Source organism: Taudactylus pleione, unplaced genomic scaffold, assembly GCF_031769625.1.
Source record: "Taudactylus pleione unplaced genomic scaffold, aTauple2 ptg000659l, whole genome shotgun sequence".
Lineage (NCBI taxonomy): Eukaryota > Metazoa > Chordata > Amphibia > Anura > Myobatrachidae > Taudactylus > Taudactylus pleione.
In genome coordinates this window covers 2,864,876-2,881,139 of record NW_028285061.1, presented here as the reverse complement: position 1 = coordinate 2,881,139, position 16,264 = coordinate 2,864,876, and the positions used below count along the sequence as shown (strand labels likewise).

The 16,264-nt window shown below is 42.4% G+C and overlaps 1 protein-coding gene across 1 annotated transcript in view; it reads right to left on the bottom strand.

The window, feature by feature from the left end:
* Nucleotides 1-16,264, bottom strand: part of SVIL (supervillin) — a 275,366-nt gene that overhangs the window by 153,917 nt on the left and 105,185 nt on the right. Inside the window, exon 2 of the mRNA XM_088455534.1 lies at nt 10,560-10,623. Coding sequence (XP_088311660.1) covers nt 10,560-10,623 — 64 coding nt within the window. The remainder of the gene's footprint in view (nt 1-10,559; nt 10,624-16,264) is intronic.

The window sequence follows — 16,264 nt, the reverse complement described above, 5'->3', positions numbered from 1 at the left end:
TGGCCCTCTAGCTGCTGTGGAACTACACATCCCAGCATGCACTGCCACCTTTTTGATATAACAGCATGCTAAAACTATGTGCAGTGCATGCTGGGATGTGTAGTTCCACAGCATCTGGAGGGCCAAGTTTGAAGACCCCTGATCTAGACAGATGTCATTTAATGGATATAAAAATAAAAAACTCTAACAAACAGCATATATCGATTCTAGATAAAAAAAACACTTTAGATTAGTTTGTTGAGATGCATTGACCTATAGCTACCAAATATATCTAGGATAATATAATATGACATATTTAGACACAATTTGTATTAAGACATTCTAATCCTACCTATACATAGAATATTAAAAATTGTTTTATAGAGATGATACAGGTTGAGTCTCCCATATCCAAAATGCTTGGGGACCACGGGTATTTTGGATATCGGAATATTCTGTATTTTGGAATATTTGAATACCATAATGAAAAATTTTGGGAATGGGACCCAAATCTAAACACAGAATGCATTTTTGTTTTATATACACCTTATACACAGTCTGCAGGTCATTTTATACAATATTTTCAATAATTTTGTGGCTCCAAGTTTGTGTACATACATGAAATTCAATTGTTTCACATACACCTTATACACACAGCCTGAAGATAATTTTATACTTTATTTTTAATAATTTGGGCCTTAAACTAAGTTTGTGTACATTGAACCATCAAAATGCAAAGGTTTCACTATCTCAGTCATGCTAACAATATTCCATATTTTGGAATATTTGGATATGGAAGACTCAACCTGTACTTTACAGAGACTTATCAACTTATCAGAAAGGTCTACCCCCCCTATATGACATTATCTAACACACAGTCCCACAATGATAGATACATTTTATACTTCAACTATAGAGAAAATAATTTTCAAAGAATGGAATTCAATTCCACTGCTTCATTGAGATAATTAGGATAGGGAGAGTTCATCTTAAAAATCCAGAATGTCTCTTGTTTACAGAGGTGTTTGAAACGATCACCCGCTCGTGCAGTAATGGGAACCTTCTCAATACCAATGAGTCTCAATGAATGAGGATCTTGTGATATTCATTAAAGTGTCTAGAGACACTATGTGCGAGGGATCTGTTAAGAATATTTCTTCGATGTTCCATAAACCGGGTTTTTAGGTTACGTATTGTTCTCCCAACATATCTTAAGTTGCAGCTGCAGGAGATAATGTAAACTACAAATTTAGAGTTGCAGTTGATGATGATGCCGAATAGTTTACACTTCGAGATTTCATGTACCTTGATATTTTTTATACCATGTAGTACATGTTCACATGTAGTGCAACTCTTGCTGCTGTATTTAAAAAAGTCCATAGGTTTGGAAGGTAACCATGAAATAGCACTATTTCCCACCTTATTTCTATCAGAATTATTTAGAAAACTGGGGGCCAGTAGATTTTTGAGAGACTATTCTTTCTGAAGATAAAAATAGGTTTAGGGGGGGGATTAGATCTTCAAAGATATCTTGTTTCAGAATATTATAATTTTTGGTCACAATATTTTTAATATTCCTATACTTGTTGAATGTGGCCACAAATGCTACTTCCCTTCTGAAGTTCTTGATAAATTAAATAGTAGTATCCAGCGCTAACCTGCTCTAATGGTGTGTGGGAACGTTTTATGTCCAGTGGTGTAGTAGTGAGTACAAGATGCGAATAACTTTATATGGATTTATTAAAATGAAATAAGAGTTCAAGAAGTCGCTTGTTATTATAAAATATGCAATATGGCAGGTGTCCAATTTCAACACCATAGGTGGGGATGAAGTTCCTGAGCAGTGACACTAGTAGATGGATAAGAGAGCTCCTTTAGGGTGCCTCTTTCCGTAGGTCACCAATGGGTGTCTACGTGTTCCTAGGTCAAAGTTACAGGGTCCTTGTTACGAAAGGTGTCTCTGGATAGGTGAGACACCTATGTCAAGGTGCAGGTGACATAAGGTAACCCCTATGTGAGGTCCCTTTCCGTATGGCTCCCCGTGCCTACGTATCCCTGATATCACCTGTCTGATTAGTCTGTAGTAAAAAGGATAGTGCTTATATGCACATATGACGTATCACGTTGTTGTAACTATCCCCAAGGGATTTGTGATGGTGCAGGGTGTAGGTGTACCCTCATGCAGGGCTAACCTTCCGTATGAATAGTCATACGTATCCTCACTCAATAGTTAGTGTAATAGAGGAAAGGCACAGTGTGGAACAATCTTTAAATAGAGACAGGGGCGGCGTCCCGCACTCCTGCCCTTACCATGGGCGCAGTAATACACTGGTCGCGATGTGTTCTCCCCCGTCTGTAACTGACTGCCGATCACTGCTCTCCTTCACAGGGCCGGATGGGATGTCCGCGTGCACGATTCTTAAGGTGCGCCGGCGGCTGCAGGTGTTCGTCAGGATCCTCTGTGATCCGTATAGACAGCCTCCGGTGACTCCTTTCCTCTCCAGCACCGGTTGTCACGAGAGGTGTGGGCAGGCAGGCAGGTGGGCGGACACTCAGCCAAATGGGTAGATGGTCTGTTACTGATGCCCAGGCGTAGACTGTTCTATTGGTCCGTTGGATAACTGTGTGGTGCACGTGGTATCAACAACTGAAGTTCTTATCAGATGTGAAATTATCCTCTTTGGGTTTTAAAAATAAAAAATCCCTATCACTCTCCCCTGCCCCACGTGGCATTTGTTTACATCACGTGAGCGGGCTCCAGAGATGCGCAGCAGGTAAGAATCACATCGTGACTTCTTACTTAATATACAACTTGATCTTATATTATTTTGGATTCCATCTAGATAGGTCTACCTTCAACTGTTTGTTTTGTTGGTAACTGTATGATACTGTTTATTAGTATGTACTGTATGATACTGTTTATTAGTATGTACTGTATGATACTGTTTATTAGTATGTACTGTATGATACTGTTTATTAGTATGTACTGTATGATACTGTTTATTAGTATGTACTGTATGATACTGTTTATTAGTATGTACTGTATGATACTGTTTATTAGTATGTACTGTATGTTAAACTTGTGAATGCACAACAGCTGCTAATCAGCAGCTATCTTAGGAAGCCTGTATAAAGAGGGTCCCAATACCAGTCCAACATTACCTTTTGATAAAGCTGTGATTGTAGCATAACCTGTTAAGGGACTGGCTGATTCATTCTCCACTACACCGAAACCAACGGAAGCCGATATTTGTCCATTGGTGGTCCTGCATTACTCACTACCTGCATATTGGACCTTTGCTACAAGAAACTGCTATTTCTAAACTCTATATTGGTGTCTCTGAACCATCTACATTACCAGTTAATTGGACCTGTGCTACAGGGAACTGCGTTAAAGGAGACTACCCTTACACCAACAGACCGGACCAGTGATATATGGGGACTATCAGATTTTCAAAAGCTCTGCTAGCACTGCTAAAGGAATACCACTAACTTGGATACTGGATCTGGTAACTACTATTCTGTGTTGGTTTTAGTTCTATATAGCACCAAGAGACTGCTTCTTGCATGGAGTGATACATAAACTAAGGCTCCAACTAATTACAACATCTGGGACGGAGTATACTGTATATATCATGTGGATTGAGTGATTCTTTTACTCTCACTAGCATTGTTTTATTTAATTTTTTACTCTTTTTTTAATATGTATTTTTAGTATTGTGAGCTTACGCACATGAATTTATAAGATTAAAATTTGCATTTATATATGTGATTTATGCCTATGACTATCACTATAGAGCGCTGTATCTTTTCCAACCTTTTTGTACTATATCTGTGTGAGGACTGACTATCCTCTTCTATACACAGCTGCTCACTACAAGGTTAGAACTTCCCTCCTGTGGTAGTGCCACTTTGGTAATTTCCAGTAGTGTCCCCCTCCATCTGCATGGGGGGGGGACACTACAGGGGGCACTGCATAGTTAGGGGGGGGCACACCACTACTGGGGGCACTGCATAAGGGGGGGGGGGGAGACCACTACTGGGGCACTGCATAAGGGGGGGGGGAAAGACCACTACTGGGGGCACTGCATAAGGGGGGGACGGGACCACTACTGGGGGCATTGCTTAAGGGGGGACGGGACCACTACTGGGGGCACTGCATAAGGGGGGACGGGACCACTACTGGGGGCACTGCATAAGGGGGGACGGGACCACTACTGGGGGCACTGCATAAGGGGGGACGGGACCACTACTGGGGGCACTGCATAAGGGGGGACGGGACCACTACTGGGGGCACTGCATAAGGTGGGGGACCACTACTGGAGGCACTGCATAAGGGGGGGGGACCACTACTGGGGGCACTGCATAAGGGGGGGGACCACTATTGGGGGCACTGCATAAGGGGGGGGACCACTATTGGGGGCACTGCATAAGGGGGGGGACCACTACTGGGGGCACTGCATAAGGAGGGGACCACTACTGGGGGCACTGCATAAGGGGGGGGACCACTACTGGGGGCACTGCATAAGGGGGGGACCACTACTGGGGGCACTGCATAAGGGGGGGGACCACTACTGGGGGCACTGCATAACGGGGACCACTACTGGGGGCACTGCATAACGGGGACCACTACTGGGGACACTGCATAACGTTCCATTACCGGGGGTACTGAATAAGGGGCACTACATAAAAGGCACTGCTACTGGGAACATTGCATAAGGGGCACTACTACAGTGGGCATTGCAAGAGGGGCACTACGGTGCATATGGAATGGAAAGGAATACTCCGAGAGTGACGAGAAACTGAGTGTGTCATGTAGACACGCCCATTTCCCAGTGGCCACGCCAAATTTTTCGGCGCTTGCACGGGGGGGGGGGGGGGCTTGTCTCCGTTTTTGATTTTTTTTTTACTTGCCCTGGGCTCCAAATACCCCAGTTACGCCACTGCCCGCGACGGACCTAGAATGAACACTAATTAAACCAATATTCCAGTGAAATCTGCAGTGTATGTGAGTATCACAACACTATTTCAAAGGGAGATTAGAAAATGAAATTAGCCGCCGGCTCAGACCTTAAAATAGCAGTGTATGATGACAATTATGTGTGGAAATTGAAGGCTGAGATGCTGCTCTCCAACAGATAATCTGTAGTAGGTTATTAATACATATTAGACCAGAGGTTAAGATCCACAAATGAAATAAGTCAGACAGACACGAGCAACCATAAACTTATTTGTTGAAGATGCATTGCTAATTCACGTTAGATATGAGACTACCACAAAAGGCATGTGGAATGCATTACAGGAGCATGACAGATCCAAATGAAACAATGTTTGAGTGAACTACCGGTATATCAAATGAAGTTTGCCAAAAGAAAAAGACCATGCAGGATCACATATATGCAATGCTAAACACGGTAGCACAACTCCTGTTATTGGGCGAGGACAAAGTAACTACATGATAGCTATCATTTCTGCGCAGTCTGACACATAGGGGGCATTCAATTGTTTTAGACATGATTGGGTGCCCGACTGAGCAATTCAATTGTTGCTCCGCTGGGACGCCTAAAGCCGCAGGGGACACATTTCTTCTTGCAGCCTCCTGAGATGCAAGAAGAAATGGGTGAAAACCCCATTGTTTTGGGTCGCCCTAATGGTAGTTTGGGTGCCCCAACCATTTTTTTAGACAGGTTTAGTCAATTTTCGCAACTAAACTTGGTGCTTTTAGGTGCAGTACATACTAATGGGCGCCCAAATGTAGAAACAATTGATTTTCTCTGTTAGGTGCCTATTCGTATAGATGCCCTGCAGGGGGCACACAAAACAATTGAATCGCCCCTATACAATGCACTGAATAATGCCTTGTAAGCAAGACCTGAAGCAGAATTAACACACGAAAGTAGAAAAAAAATATATTATTGATTAGAATTTCAAACACATAATTACATCAAGCACATTAAAAAAAAAAAAAAAACAGACCAAAATCATAATCCTACATATATAAAATGGTCACAATCCTACTGAAAACAGAACATAATTATGTTAAAATAGACTTGCTAAGTCATATATACAAAAAGTTGGAGCCTCCTTTTAAAAATGTACCAATGTGATTAGGGATCCAAATAATTTTCTAGGATACCGCTACGGATGGTAAATGTATCCAAAAGATCCATATCCAAATAATTATTCCGAAACATTAGTCCCACATCAGAAATAGAAAATGTGTAACTTCGTAATTCAATCAGCCAAGGACAGATTTGCAGGGCAGTCCCAACCGCTAGAAGATTACGGGTATATGCTCTGCACTGTTCCCGTGAATTATGGGTAATCGTTAAGATTAGGGTGGCTACCTGATAAATTAAAATCCTTTCATGATAATCCGATTTAGCATCTTAAGACCTACGGAACCTTGGTCCAGGTCATTACGACACCTAAGGCAGTCAACCTGGATCTTTTAAACCACAGAGGAGGCATTCACACAGATATTAATAGCAGCAAGTCAAACTTTGGACACCTTCTCATCTTCAACACTTCCTCAAAGGAGAAAAAAATGCATACATGATAATACAGAAATATGGAACCTCTGTTCTAGGTGAAACAAACATTGCTCAATATTGGAAAGCCGAGAAAATAGGAAGTGACCAAAAGTGCCCAAGCAGAAAGCGAAAACCACGCTCACTGATGCATGCACAAATCTGTGAAGTGCATCTATTAAAACAGAGCAACAAGCGATGAGTGATGGAATCTTCTTCACAGAACTTGATCTGTATCATAGAGATGATGTATGCTGCAGATGGCAATAGCACTGCTAAAGGAATCTGATATGGTCTACTCATGTGCTCTAATACAAATGGGAACAATCTAGCAGTACCAGTAGCAGACATGCTGTATGTTGCTAGCTTGGAAGGTGGTCGTCTGTCTGTAAGCTGCACAGTGGCTAATGTACTCACCATAACATACTAATAGGGTATTCTATTTGTATTACCAGGAATATAAGAAAGGTGGTGACCAGAACCAAACGGGATGGACACCGGTAATTCCTCAACAAAAAGGAACGAGTGAAACCATGCATACACAGACAATATAATGGCATTCATATGTGGCAGACACAAGGAAAGCATACAGGAACCACAAAAGCAGGACCTGACACAGGATCTCCAGGAATTATGTGGTGCAATTGTTGCATAATGCTAAAGCAACAAGAGCAACAATTCCTACAATAAGAGCAAAGCGTCAAAAGCACTCACTCAATCTCATACACGTGTGGTCCCTTGAAATCACCCACACAAGGAGGCAACAGATACCGAGTGGGATGTAGTAAGTATCGTATCCATGATGCGGAACAGTGGCAAACGCAGGATTTCTAGAAGGGGGTTGCCAAATGCTTGATTTTAGAGAGAGTGTGGCCAGACCATGAAGAGGGCATAATTAGTACTTAAACAGCTTTAATATGCCTCATACAAAGTGTATTGTGTCATAATTCCAGCATATACAGGACTATCACAGTAAGCCATTAGATGCGACAGTAGGGCCAAACCGCCAGAGCAGAGTGTTTTTATTTTAGATGTGAGCACAATCCCAGACTATTGGAGCAAGTCCAGGAGCCAGGAGGAGCAGCAGAAGAACCTAGCACTGCCCTGGACATATATGTACATATTGGGCTCTATAGCAGTACATCCCTAAGAGTATATGTTTTCCAGATCACCTAGTTAGTGCAAAGGTTATTTGTCACTGGCTGATACATGTTAAAAGATCCACAGATGGTGCTAATTATTTCATTTGTGATACTGAGAAGAACCTGCAGCACTAGTAACATTCTATTATATTACTATTTCTATTGTGGTCATGGTGTGGACTGGGGAGGGGGGTTTCCAGGCAGACTGAAACCCCCCCTGCGTTTGCCTATGCGGAACACTCCACCACTTATCGGGTGGAATGGGTATGAAATACCACCGGCCGCATGGCCGGCGGTTCGATTCCCGTCAGCGGCAGCCCGACAGGAGCAGAGTGCGACGCAGCGGAAGCCCGACAGCGCTAGAAATCCCGATCGTGGATAGGTAAGTATCCACTAACCTAACCCCCCTAACCCTAACCCTCCTTAGGGGTGCCTAACCCTAACCCCCCCCCCCAAGTGCGCAACCCTAATCCCCCCTCTAAGTGCCTAACCCTAACCACCCCCTTCCCCGCTACCTAAACCTAAGTCCCCCGGGGGGGTGCCTAACCCTAAGTCCCCCCCGGGGGTGCCTAACCCTAACCCTCCCTCCCCCTGGCCTAACCCTAACCCTCCCGGGGGGGTGCCTAACCCTAAGTCCCCCCCGGGAGCCCTAAACCTAACCCTCCCCCCCTGCGGCTGTCCGCTCACGGCGCCCGGCATCACTACGATCGTGATGCCGGGCGCCTGTCTCCCGGCGTCGGGGAAATGCGGGCGTCTACATCTAGACGCCCAGCATTTCACCCATGTCGGGATGAGACAGTCGGGAAGCCGGCTGCCGGTATATAGGCAGCCGGCTTCCCGATTGCTTCCCTATCGGGTACATACCAGTGTTAATTACGCTGATACGTACCTAGAATTGCGATTTTAATCGCAAAGGACAGCTCTCTTACTCAGAAGTCCCCCTGTACATGCCACCACAGTGGACACTGGGAGGGATCAGATTGGATCCCTCCCAGAAGAAATGCGGAGATAAGCATATAGGAGTCTTTTTAAAGATGGCGTTACCCACCAGGTCCAAGCTTTGGAAAGTATTGCATTCCGGAGCTTGGTACAAATGGAAATGCGTCCAGAACTACAAAAATGGCATTTTCAGAGTTTTGGCCTTAGTACATCCCACCCACATAGTGACTTTTACAGATGACCATTCAAGATATATTTACAAATTTTGGTAAAAAAACTACTTTTGAAACAAGAGGTGAATTTACAGGACATTAAACAGAGAACATCTTGAAGACAGCATAGCATAAATCCCAGAGCAAAATAAGGGAGGAACAGTAGGTGGTGCTGTATCATTAATGGTCACTGCATAGGTTATATAGTATAGTACCTTATGTAGAATCTTGTTGTTGAACTTCCTTCATGTTATGAAGTTTTACATGTACTAATCATATATTAAAGTGTACCCTACAATCTTCCAAGTGTATTGTTTAAATAAATCAGCTTATTCTACAACAGCATATGCTGCACAGCAAAGCTGGATTTTGTCACTAGACATCGCCCTTCAAAACAACTTGGACTGAAATAAATGAATTACATATTTTTATGTTATAAATTTGTGGTTGGAAAGTGTACTTATGGAAAGTGACTTGTACGTTGTTAGACGCTGTGGAATTTGTGGAACCTAAAATAATAATGATGATAATAATGAAAAGGACATATATAACAAGGTTATATGTAACAAATGAGTGGGCATAAAAAAAAAATTGCTATATACTGTCCATTGCAATGTTGTAGCGAATATTGGGCAAATGGCATGGTATAATAGCAAGTATGGCTTAACAAGGACACCGATGTCAGATCAAAATTGGATAGAAATCAAATGTTATCAGCATGTCTGTAAATGTGTGAAGATGAGGACTGTAACCCAGCATTTGGCCCAAAAACGGTAGAATTGACCTGTGTGTGGCCGGGTTTAGTTATAGGCTCTCAGCCATTAAGTAGGAGCTGCCATATATAATCACACTGGTTTCTACTATACATATAGGGCCTGATTCTGAGTCGCAAGACATCCAGATATAGCATCTTTATGCAGCTATTCGCGCGGCTTCATGCATATAGCTGCCCCGTCCACTGGTTTTCCAGCTATAACCATCATCAGCCCTTACAGCTACCCCGTGGTGGGTGCAAGAGACGCATCTAAAACAGAAAGCCCTTTGCCATACACATGCTGGCTACATGCCCATGATACTCCCATGTAACTGTTCTCTTGTGTATGCCTGCAGGTTGGCCACCCATTTCCCAGATGCAGAGAACAAACTTTGATTTTAGCCTCCATCAAGTTGCAGCGCATGTGCGGTTTGCAAATAATAGCTAGATGCCTATGCTTTATTTGCATGCAACTCAGAATCGTGCCAAGATAGCAAAGAAAAAGTTATGAGAAAGGCAATGGTCTGCTTCATTTGTTGTAGTGATGTTCTGGTTCATAGGACCTTACTGTCTGGAGGTAATGCAAAGACCCAATGTAAGAAACATGGTACTTTAGCTGAGAAAAATGGTACCATGGTGAATATCTAATACTCAGAGTGCAGGGACAAAATGAAATAAAGGAAAATTACATTCAAGTATCTTGATTAAAAACCCTTTTACTCAAGTGTTACAGGAACATATGAGTACCGTCAAAATTTTGACTAACACACATTAATATTTTATAACATCCATCCGAGATTGGCAGCAATATCTTTCCAAGCTCAGACTGTTGACAAACTGCGTCATCTACCAAAAGGAATGACTAAAACCCATCAATATATGAATCTATACCCAGATATACCAATGCAAGTCCTTGTCACCTGTGAACGCTTGTAAGAATTACAATTACAGAATATTTTTTATAAATAGTGACAGTACAGTGAGCCTTTGCATTTTACTGTACCTTGGTGTTTTTCTATGACGAAGCTGTGAAGTTCTAGGTCGGAATGATCCTTCTCTGTTAAAACCTTATTGGAAAGGGACAGAAGAGAAAAAAAAAATCAAAGTTACATAGAATTCAGATCTTCAGGAAATTATCCTGCTAGTGCAGACAGACAAAAAACACTATTAAAAGATCAGAAACAGTGTGACATAGCAGATTTGTAGGCATCTACAAACTCCAGTCTCGCATAGAAATCTGGAAAGAGCAAGTAGAGACACTAACATTAACATACTAATGAGCTAAATAATATCCTTAAAATAGCAGATTTGTCCAGCATCCTGTCTGATTTTAGTGAAGGCTGTAGCAGGCAGCACCCAGTGCTTTCCTATCTAGTCGTGCAAGTGCTTATTTACAGGCTGCAGAGTCATTTCATAACAAGTCCCTAACATATCTATATAATAAGCGAGAAAGCCTGTCTGTCCTTTATGCACGGCCAGAGTTTTAGTCCTAGCTCCACCAAATTTGGCATGGTGGTGTAGTTTGACCAAGCTTAGGTTTTTGCCTAGGTTTGAACTGTGTCAAGGCCACACAATCCCTAAAAATGGGGACTCAAATTACAGATTCCGGGCTGGCTCCAGTGGAAGTTGGCAGTCTGCCAAAAACCTGTGAAAGCTCACAATTTGAGCAAACTTTAAGACTCATGCAAGTTCATAGAAATCCAGTTAGTCCTTTTTAAAGTCACCATATATATCAGCATATATCTATCAATCAAATATATATATATATATATATATATATATATATATATATATATATATATATATATATAAATAATCAGTCAGCCCTCTGTGTTTACATGCAAGGGCATCACTAGAACTTTGTGTGCCACATAGCAAGATTTTAAAAAGGACCCCGCCAGAGGTAATAAAGAGAAAAAAATAAATAAATGAAACACATACACTTGCCCCCACACAGGGCCCATTCAGGTTATGCCACACAGTAGTACCACTTATACACATTATGCCATGCAGTAGTAGTGCCCTTATACCACGCAGTAATGCCCCTTACAGATTATACCACATAATAGTAGTTCCCCATATAACAATTTTTCCACACAGTAATGCCCCTTATAACATTATGCCCCCCCCCGAAACTCAACTCAGTGTGTCCCTCCAGCAGCCTCTCGTCTCCCTGTGTGCCATCAGTAGCCAGCAGGTGTAGGATTTGGTGCTGGGCTGCCAGCTTATTACAGCTAGTGCACCGGCAGGCAGCGGTAGACATGGACAGACAGCGGTGGTGCAATTTGAATCTGGTGCCTGTCGCGAGCCTATCGGAGCTTGTGGACCGGCAGCCAGTCAGGAGCCACCACTGCTGATTGGCTGCCAGTCCGCAAGCTCTGGATGCCACGCAACCGGTGGCGCCGTCTCTCCATGTCTGCCTGCCGGTGCGCTGGCACCAAATCAACAACGCCGACACCCGGACCACCCTCGGCGGCACTGACTGGACCGGCCTACCTTGTGTTCATGACTGGGTGCAGGGGGAGTGGTGGGCCACATAGGCAGCTCGGGGACCATAGCAGCCGCACCCCTTGTCCCACAGTAGTTACGCAACTGTTTGCATGCATGTTAGCAAAGACTGGGGTCCGTATGGTAGTCAATCATCCTGTATGTACTCAAAACCTCATATTCCTGCCTGACATCGTTGTGCACATAATTTTAAATAATATCCCAGTATCGGAGCATCTAGTGTGTCAAGAAGCAGTAGAGCTTGTTAACATGCTTAAATGCTCTGAACTTAGTATTACAGTAATAATCATGTAAAATTTGATTACATTTTTGGAATTTAATTCTTGCTCATAAGTATCAAATTATGAAACTTGGGAAAGACTATTTCCAGGAACAAATCTTTCCAAACTCAGACTGTTCAAGAAAATTAGGGATGGGAGGACAACACAGAGGATATTGCTTTCATTTGCATAGATAAAAAAAAGAAACATTGTTATTTGCACATTTATAATAAAAAGCCTGTAACTTACTTATCCTATTACCACGTAACCTAATGGTAATAGTATAAGCACTAATAAGTTACACACTTTGTATTGTATATCTGTTGTATAGGGAGTTTAGGTGGGATCTCTTTTTTGTGTGTTTATTGCACACATTTTAGCACTTTTTATCTTTCACGTTATTTGCACTTTATTATATAGCTTGTACTTTATTTGGTATGCAGTCAGGAAGCAGACGGTCGAAATGCCGAACGCCGGCTTCCCGACAGGGGACTAATGATAGGTGTCGGGTTTTCGGTTAGGGGCTCCCGGGGGGGCGTAGGATTAGTCAGCCACCCAGGGAGGGTTGGGGTTAGGTACCCTCGGGTTGAGGTTAGGGATAGGCACCCCCTCGGGAGGAGTAGGTTTAGGCAGCAGGGACGGGGGGGGGGGGGAAGAGTTAGGTTTAGGCACTTACAGGGGGGGGGGGGGAATTAGGGTTAGGCACTAGAGGGGGTGGTTAGGGTTAGGCACCTTTAAGGGAGGGGGAAGAGGTTTAGGTATAGTTAGTTAACTTGCCTGTCGGGATCTTCACTGCTGAGGGTCTTCCGGGGTCGGGATTTGGACATAGGTCCGGGGGTCATTCATACCGATCCCCTTTATTCGCAATGGCGTTATTGTACCACATTGTCAAATATTTATAAACAAGCACCTCTCATGGTCGTGAGCGACATTCGGAGTAGGATGGTATAAGATGTGAAGATGTTGCATTCTACACACATACCATGTAGATAGTTGGCTGGGTAAACAATTTAAAGGATACTAAACCTAAAACACAAATTTGATGAATTATGAAAAGGCAGCTTGTGATACTTACAATTATAAGTGAGAGAATATTGACATATGTTGACAAAGTTAAAAATATATAAAAATACTAAACATGTATTGCATCAAACACCTGGTCTATCTGGATAGCTACATAACTTGCCCAAAGCTCAGTAAGCACAAGAAAAATTCAGGATTCATAACGGGAGGATCCTAGGGGGGAAAGAACATCCAGAACGGTACAACAGTTCTCCCCTTAGGACCCTCAGTTATGAATCCTGCAGCACGTTACATGGTAGTCACAGTGCATTGTCTTAAGCACGTCTTAAGGTTCCGTCTTAAGTATACACCCACTGCTGTCTACTCAAGTTAAGTCATTGTTAGGCAAGGGCATTGCAGCCTAATGTTACATACAGAAATCAGTTAGTAAGAGTCTCTCATCACTTCTGTGCTGATATTTGAACTTGAAATGCTGATTGTCAACATATTAACTTGGTTCTTCCACACTGAAACATCAGAGCCATGTAGGAACTGGCAGAGCTGCAATGATCTGTGCTGCTGTTAACATTCTAAAACTGATTGACTACAGGATATTTTAGTCCCTCACACTCCATTTCCTGCCGTGACCCAATTAGCAGTTAATGTGCTAGATGCTCTGACCATAGCCATCAGCATCAAAATCAATAAAACTGCTCTGTAAACAGGTTTGTAGGGTCTTAAAATCACACAATAACCTTTTTAGACACATATTGTAACGCAGCTAAGCCCCTCATTGCCACATAATTGGAAGCAGTCTACTGTGCCTTCTTTACCTGCCGTCATTAATATAGAGTATGCTATATTGCTTCTATGGAGTACATCAAAGCTCTCCTTCATGACATAGTTAACGCATGTCATGAGGTCTGGGAATCTTGGTTTACCCAACACAATCGTCCCATGCCTGGGACGATATAACTGGATTTCCCTCTGGAGGTCACCGAATTGGCTATTCCCTGTAGGAATGACTTCTGATTTGTCCCCCTTTTCTCAAATATGTAATAGGAGGCTTGGTGTTACCCGCCAACACACCCCCCCTTCACCAACTATTCTTACTGGTAATTAAAAATTTGGCAAACTTTTTTTTTTTTACTTGTATGCAGGACCCTCATCTAAATTTCTAACAGGCCATTTTCTGTTACGGTCAGTTTTTTTTATTTCTTTGTGTTTCGCTGTTTCTTATTGTTTATACTTCAAGTATGCTCTCTGTACATTACTCTTTGTTGCCTGTGTTCACAGATACTTGTAGGAGTTATGTGGTCTCCATTAACTAATGTTACTTGTATGTTTTATACAAAATGGCAACATTCTGCACAGACAAGCAGCAGAGGGTTAGGCTATGGGAGGGGAGGTTAGGGTGAGACACCAGGGAGAGCGTAAGGCTGGGTACACACTTAGCGACCCTCCAATAAGACAACTGATAGTGCCGATAAACTACATATCGGGCGGGCGGTATACACTGCACGACTCAGTAAACACCGCCTGATATATCATTCACCGGTACCATTTACTTTGCCAGCGTCGGCAGCTTGGTCGTTCTACTGAGCGTGCATGCAGGCTGACGGAACGACCCCGGAAGCGCGCATAGATGGTACACCCTGGACGATGTGCTCGATATGTCGGCCCGATCCAGGGGATCGGACAACATATAGCCTAGTGAGGTGGTTCCCAAACTTTCTTGCATCTTGGCATCCTAGAGTACACCAGTGTGGAGTCCTACTTTCATTCCAACAAACATTGGACACCCTATTGCAATTGTGATTTTTTCCTTCCACCTCTAGCTATATGGATTGGTATTTTTTCTGACTTTTCATTCAGGTTTTATTTTATTTTATTTATTTATGCCCACTTTGAAGAGCGCTGTTTTTATGTACTATATGCAATTTTTCTGCTCCCAGGAGAAATTGTTATTTATTTATGATACCTTTTTATGTTTAATAAATATTGTATTATTACTTTTTAATTTGGTCTGATATTTTGCTCTAGTTGGTATAGCGCCATTGCAGTATTTCTCTGTTTTAGCCGCTTTTGTATTGGAGACATGCAATCTCCAATTCTGCAATTTGGCAGCCACACCTTCTGAGCTATTCAACACAGGTTTACTAGGGCACCCAGACTCTGTGTGTTAGGTTATACTAAGTACTTACATATTTATACTCCATACTGTGTGTGTAGGTCACTGTAGCTGTATAACGCATGTGGAAGAGAAACAAAAAAAATCCAAAATCGATTTAAGACTAAAAAAAAAAAAAAAAAAAGATGTAATCTTCAAACTCAAACATTTTGGGGTTTAGTTTGCCTTTAAATGTAAACCAGAATTGTCCGGCCTGCTAATGAAATGGTTTTCATTTACACAAGAAAAATATCAACTGTACAAAATGAAAGTCCGTATTCATGGGAAAAAGTCTTTATATAGGCATGGCTCAGCGTAGCAGAACTTCATCATTTTATAAACCAAAATGTCGCTTGACGCAATATTAACATTTGATATTTCAGTTTAGGCTCAAATAAACGTAATGTCCCCTAAACTGTATTCCAGCTGTGCTGTCTGAGACCATCTATCATCTGCTGGTAACTACTCAGCAGCCAAGCAGACCAGAGTCATCTTGTGGCATAAAGAGCACAGACATGGCTATTTATTTTGCCCCATTATAGGAAAGCCCACGTGTGTTACATCTCACACAACAGTTTCTGTTACAAGCGTGCTACCTCCGCTGCAAGGGTTTATATTCAACTAAAGCTTCTTAAAAAACAAAATAAATAAAGGGGGAACAAAAGGAGTCAATTTGCTAACTCACAAGGTATGCTTTATGCCATCTACAAACGTCTTTCCTTTTACACCCAAACACGCACATTTATGGGGCATCACCTCAGAATCATC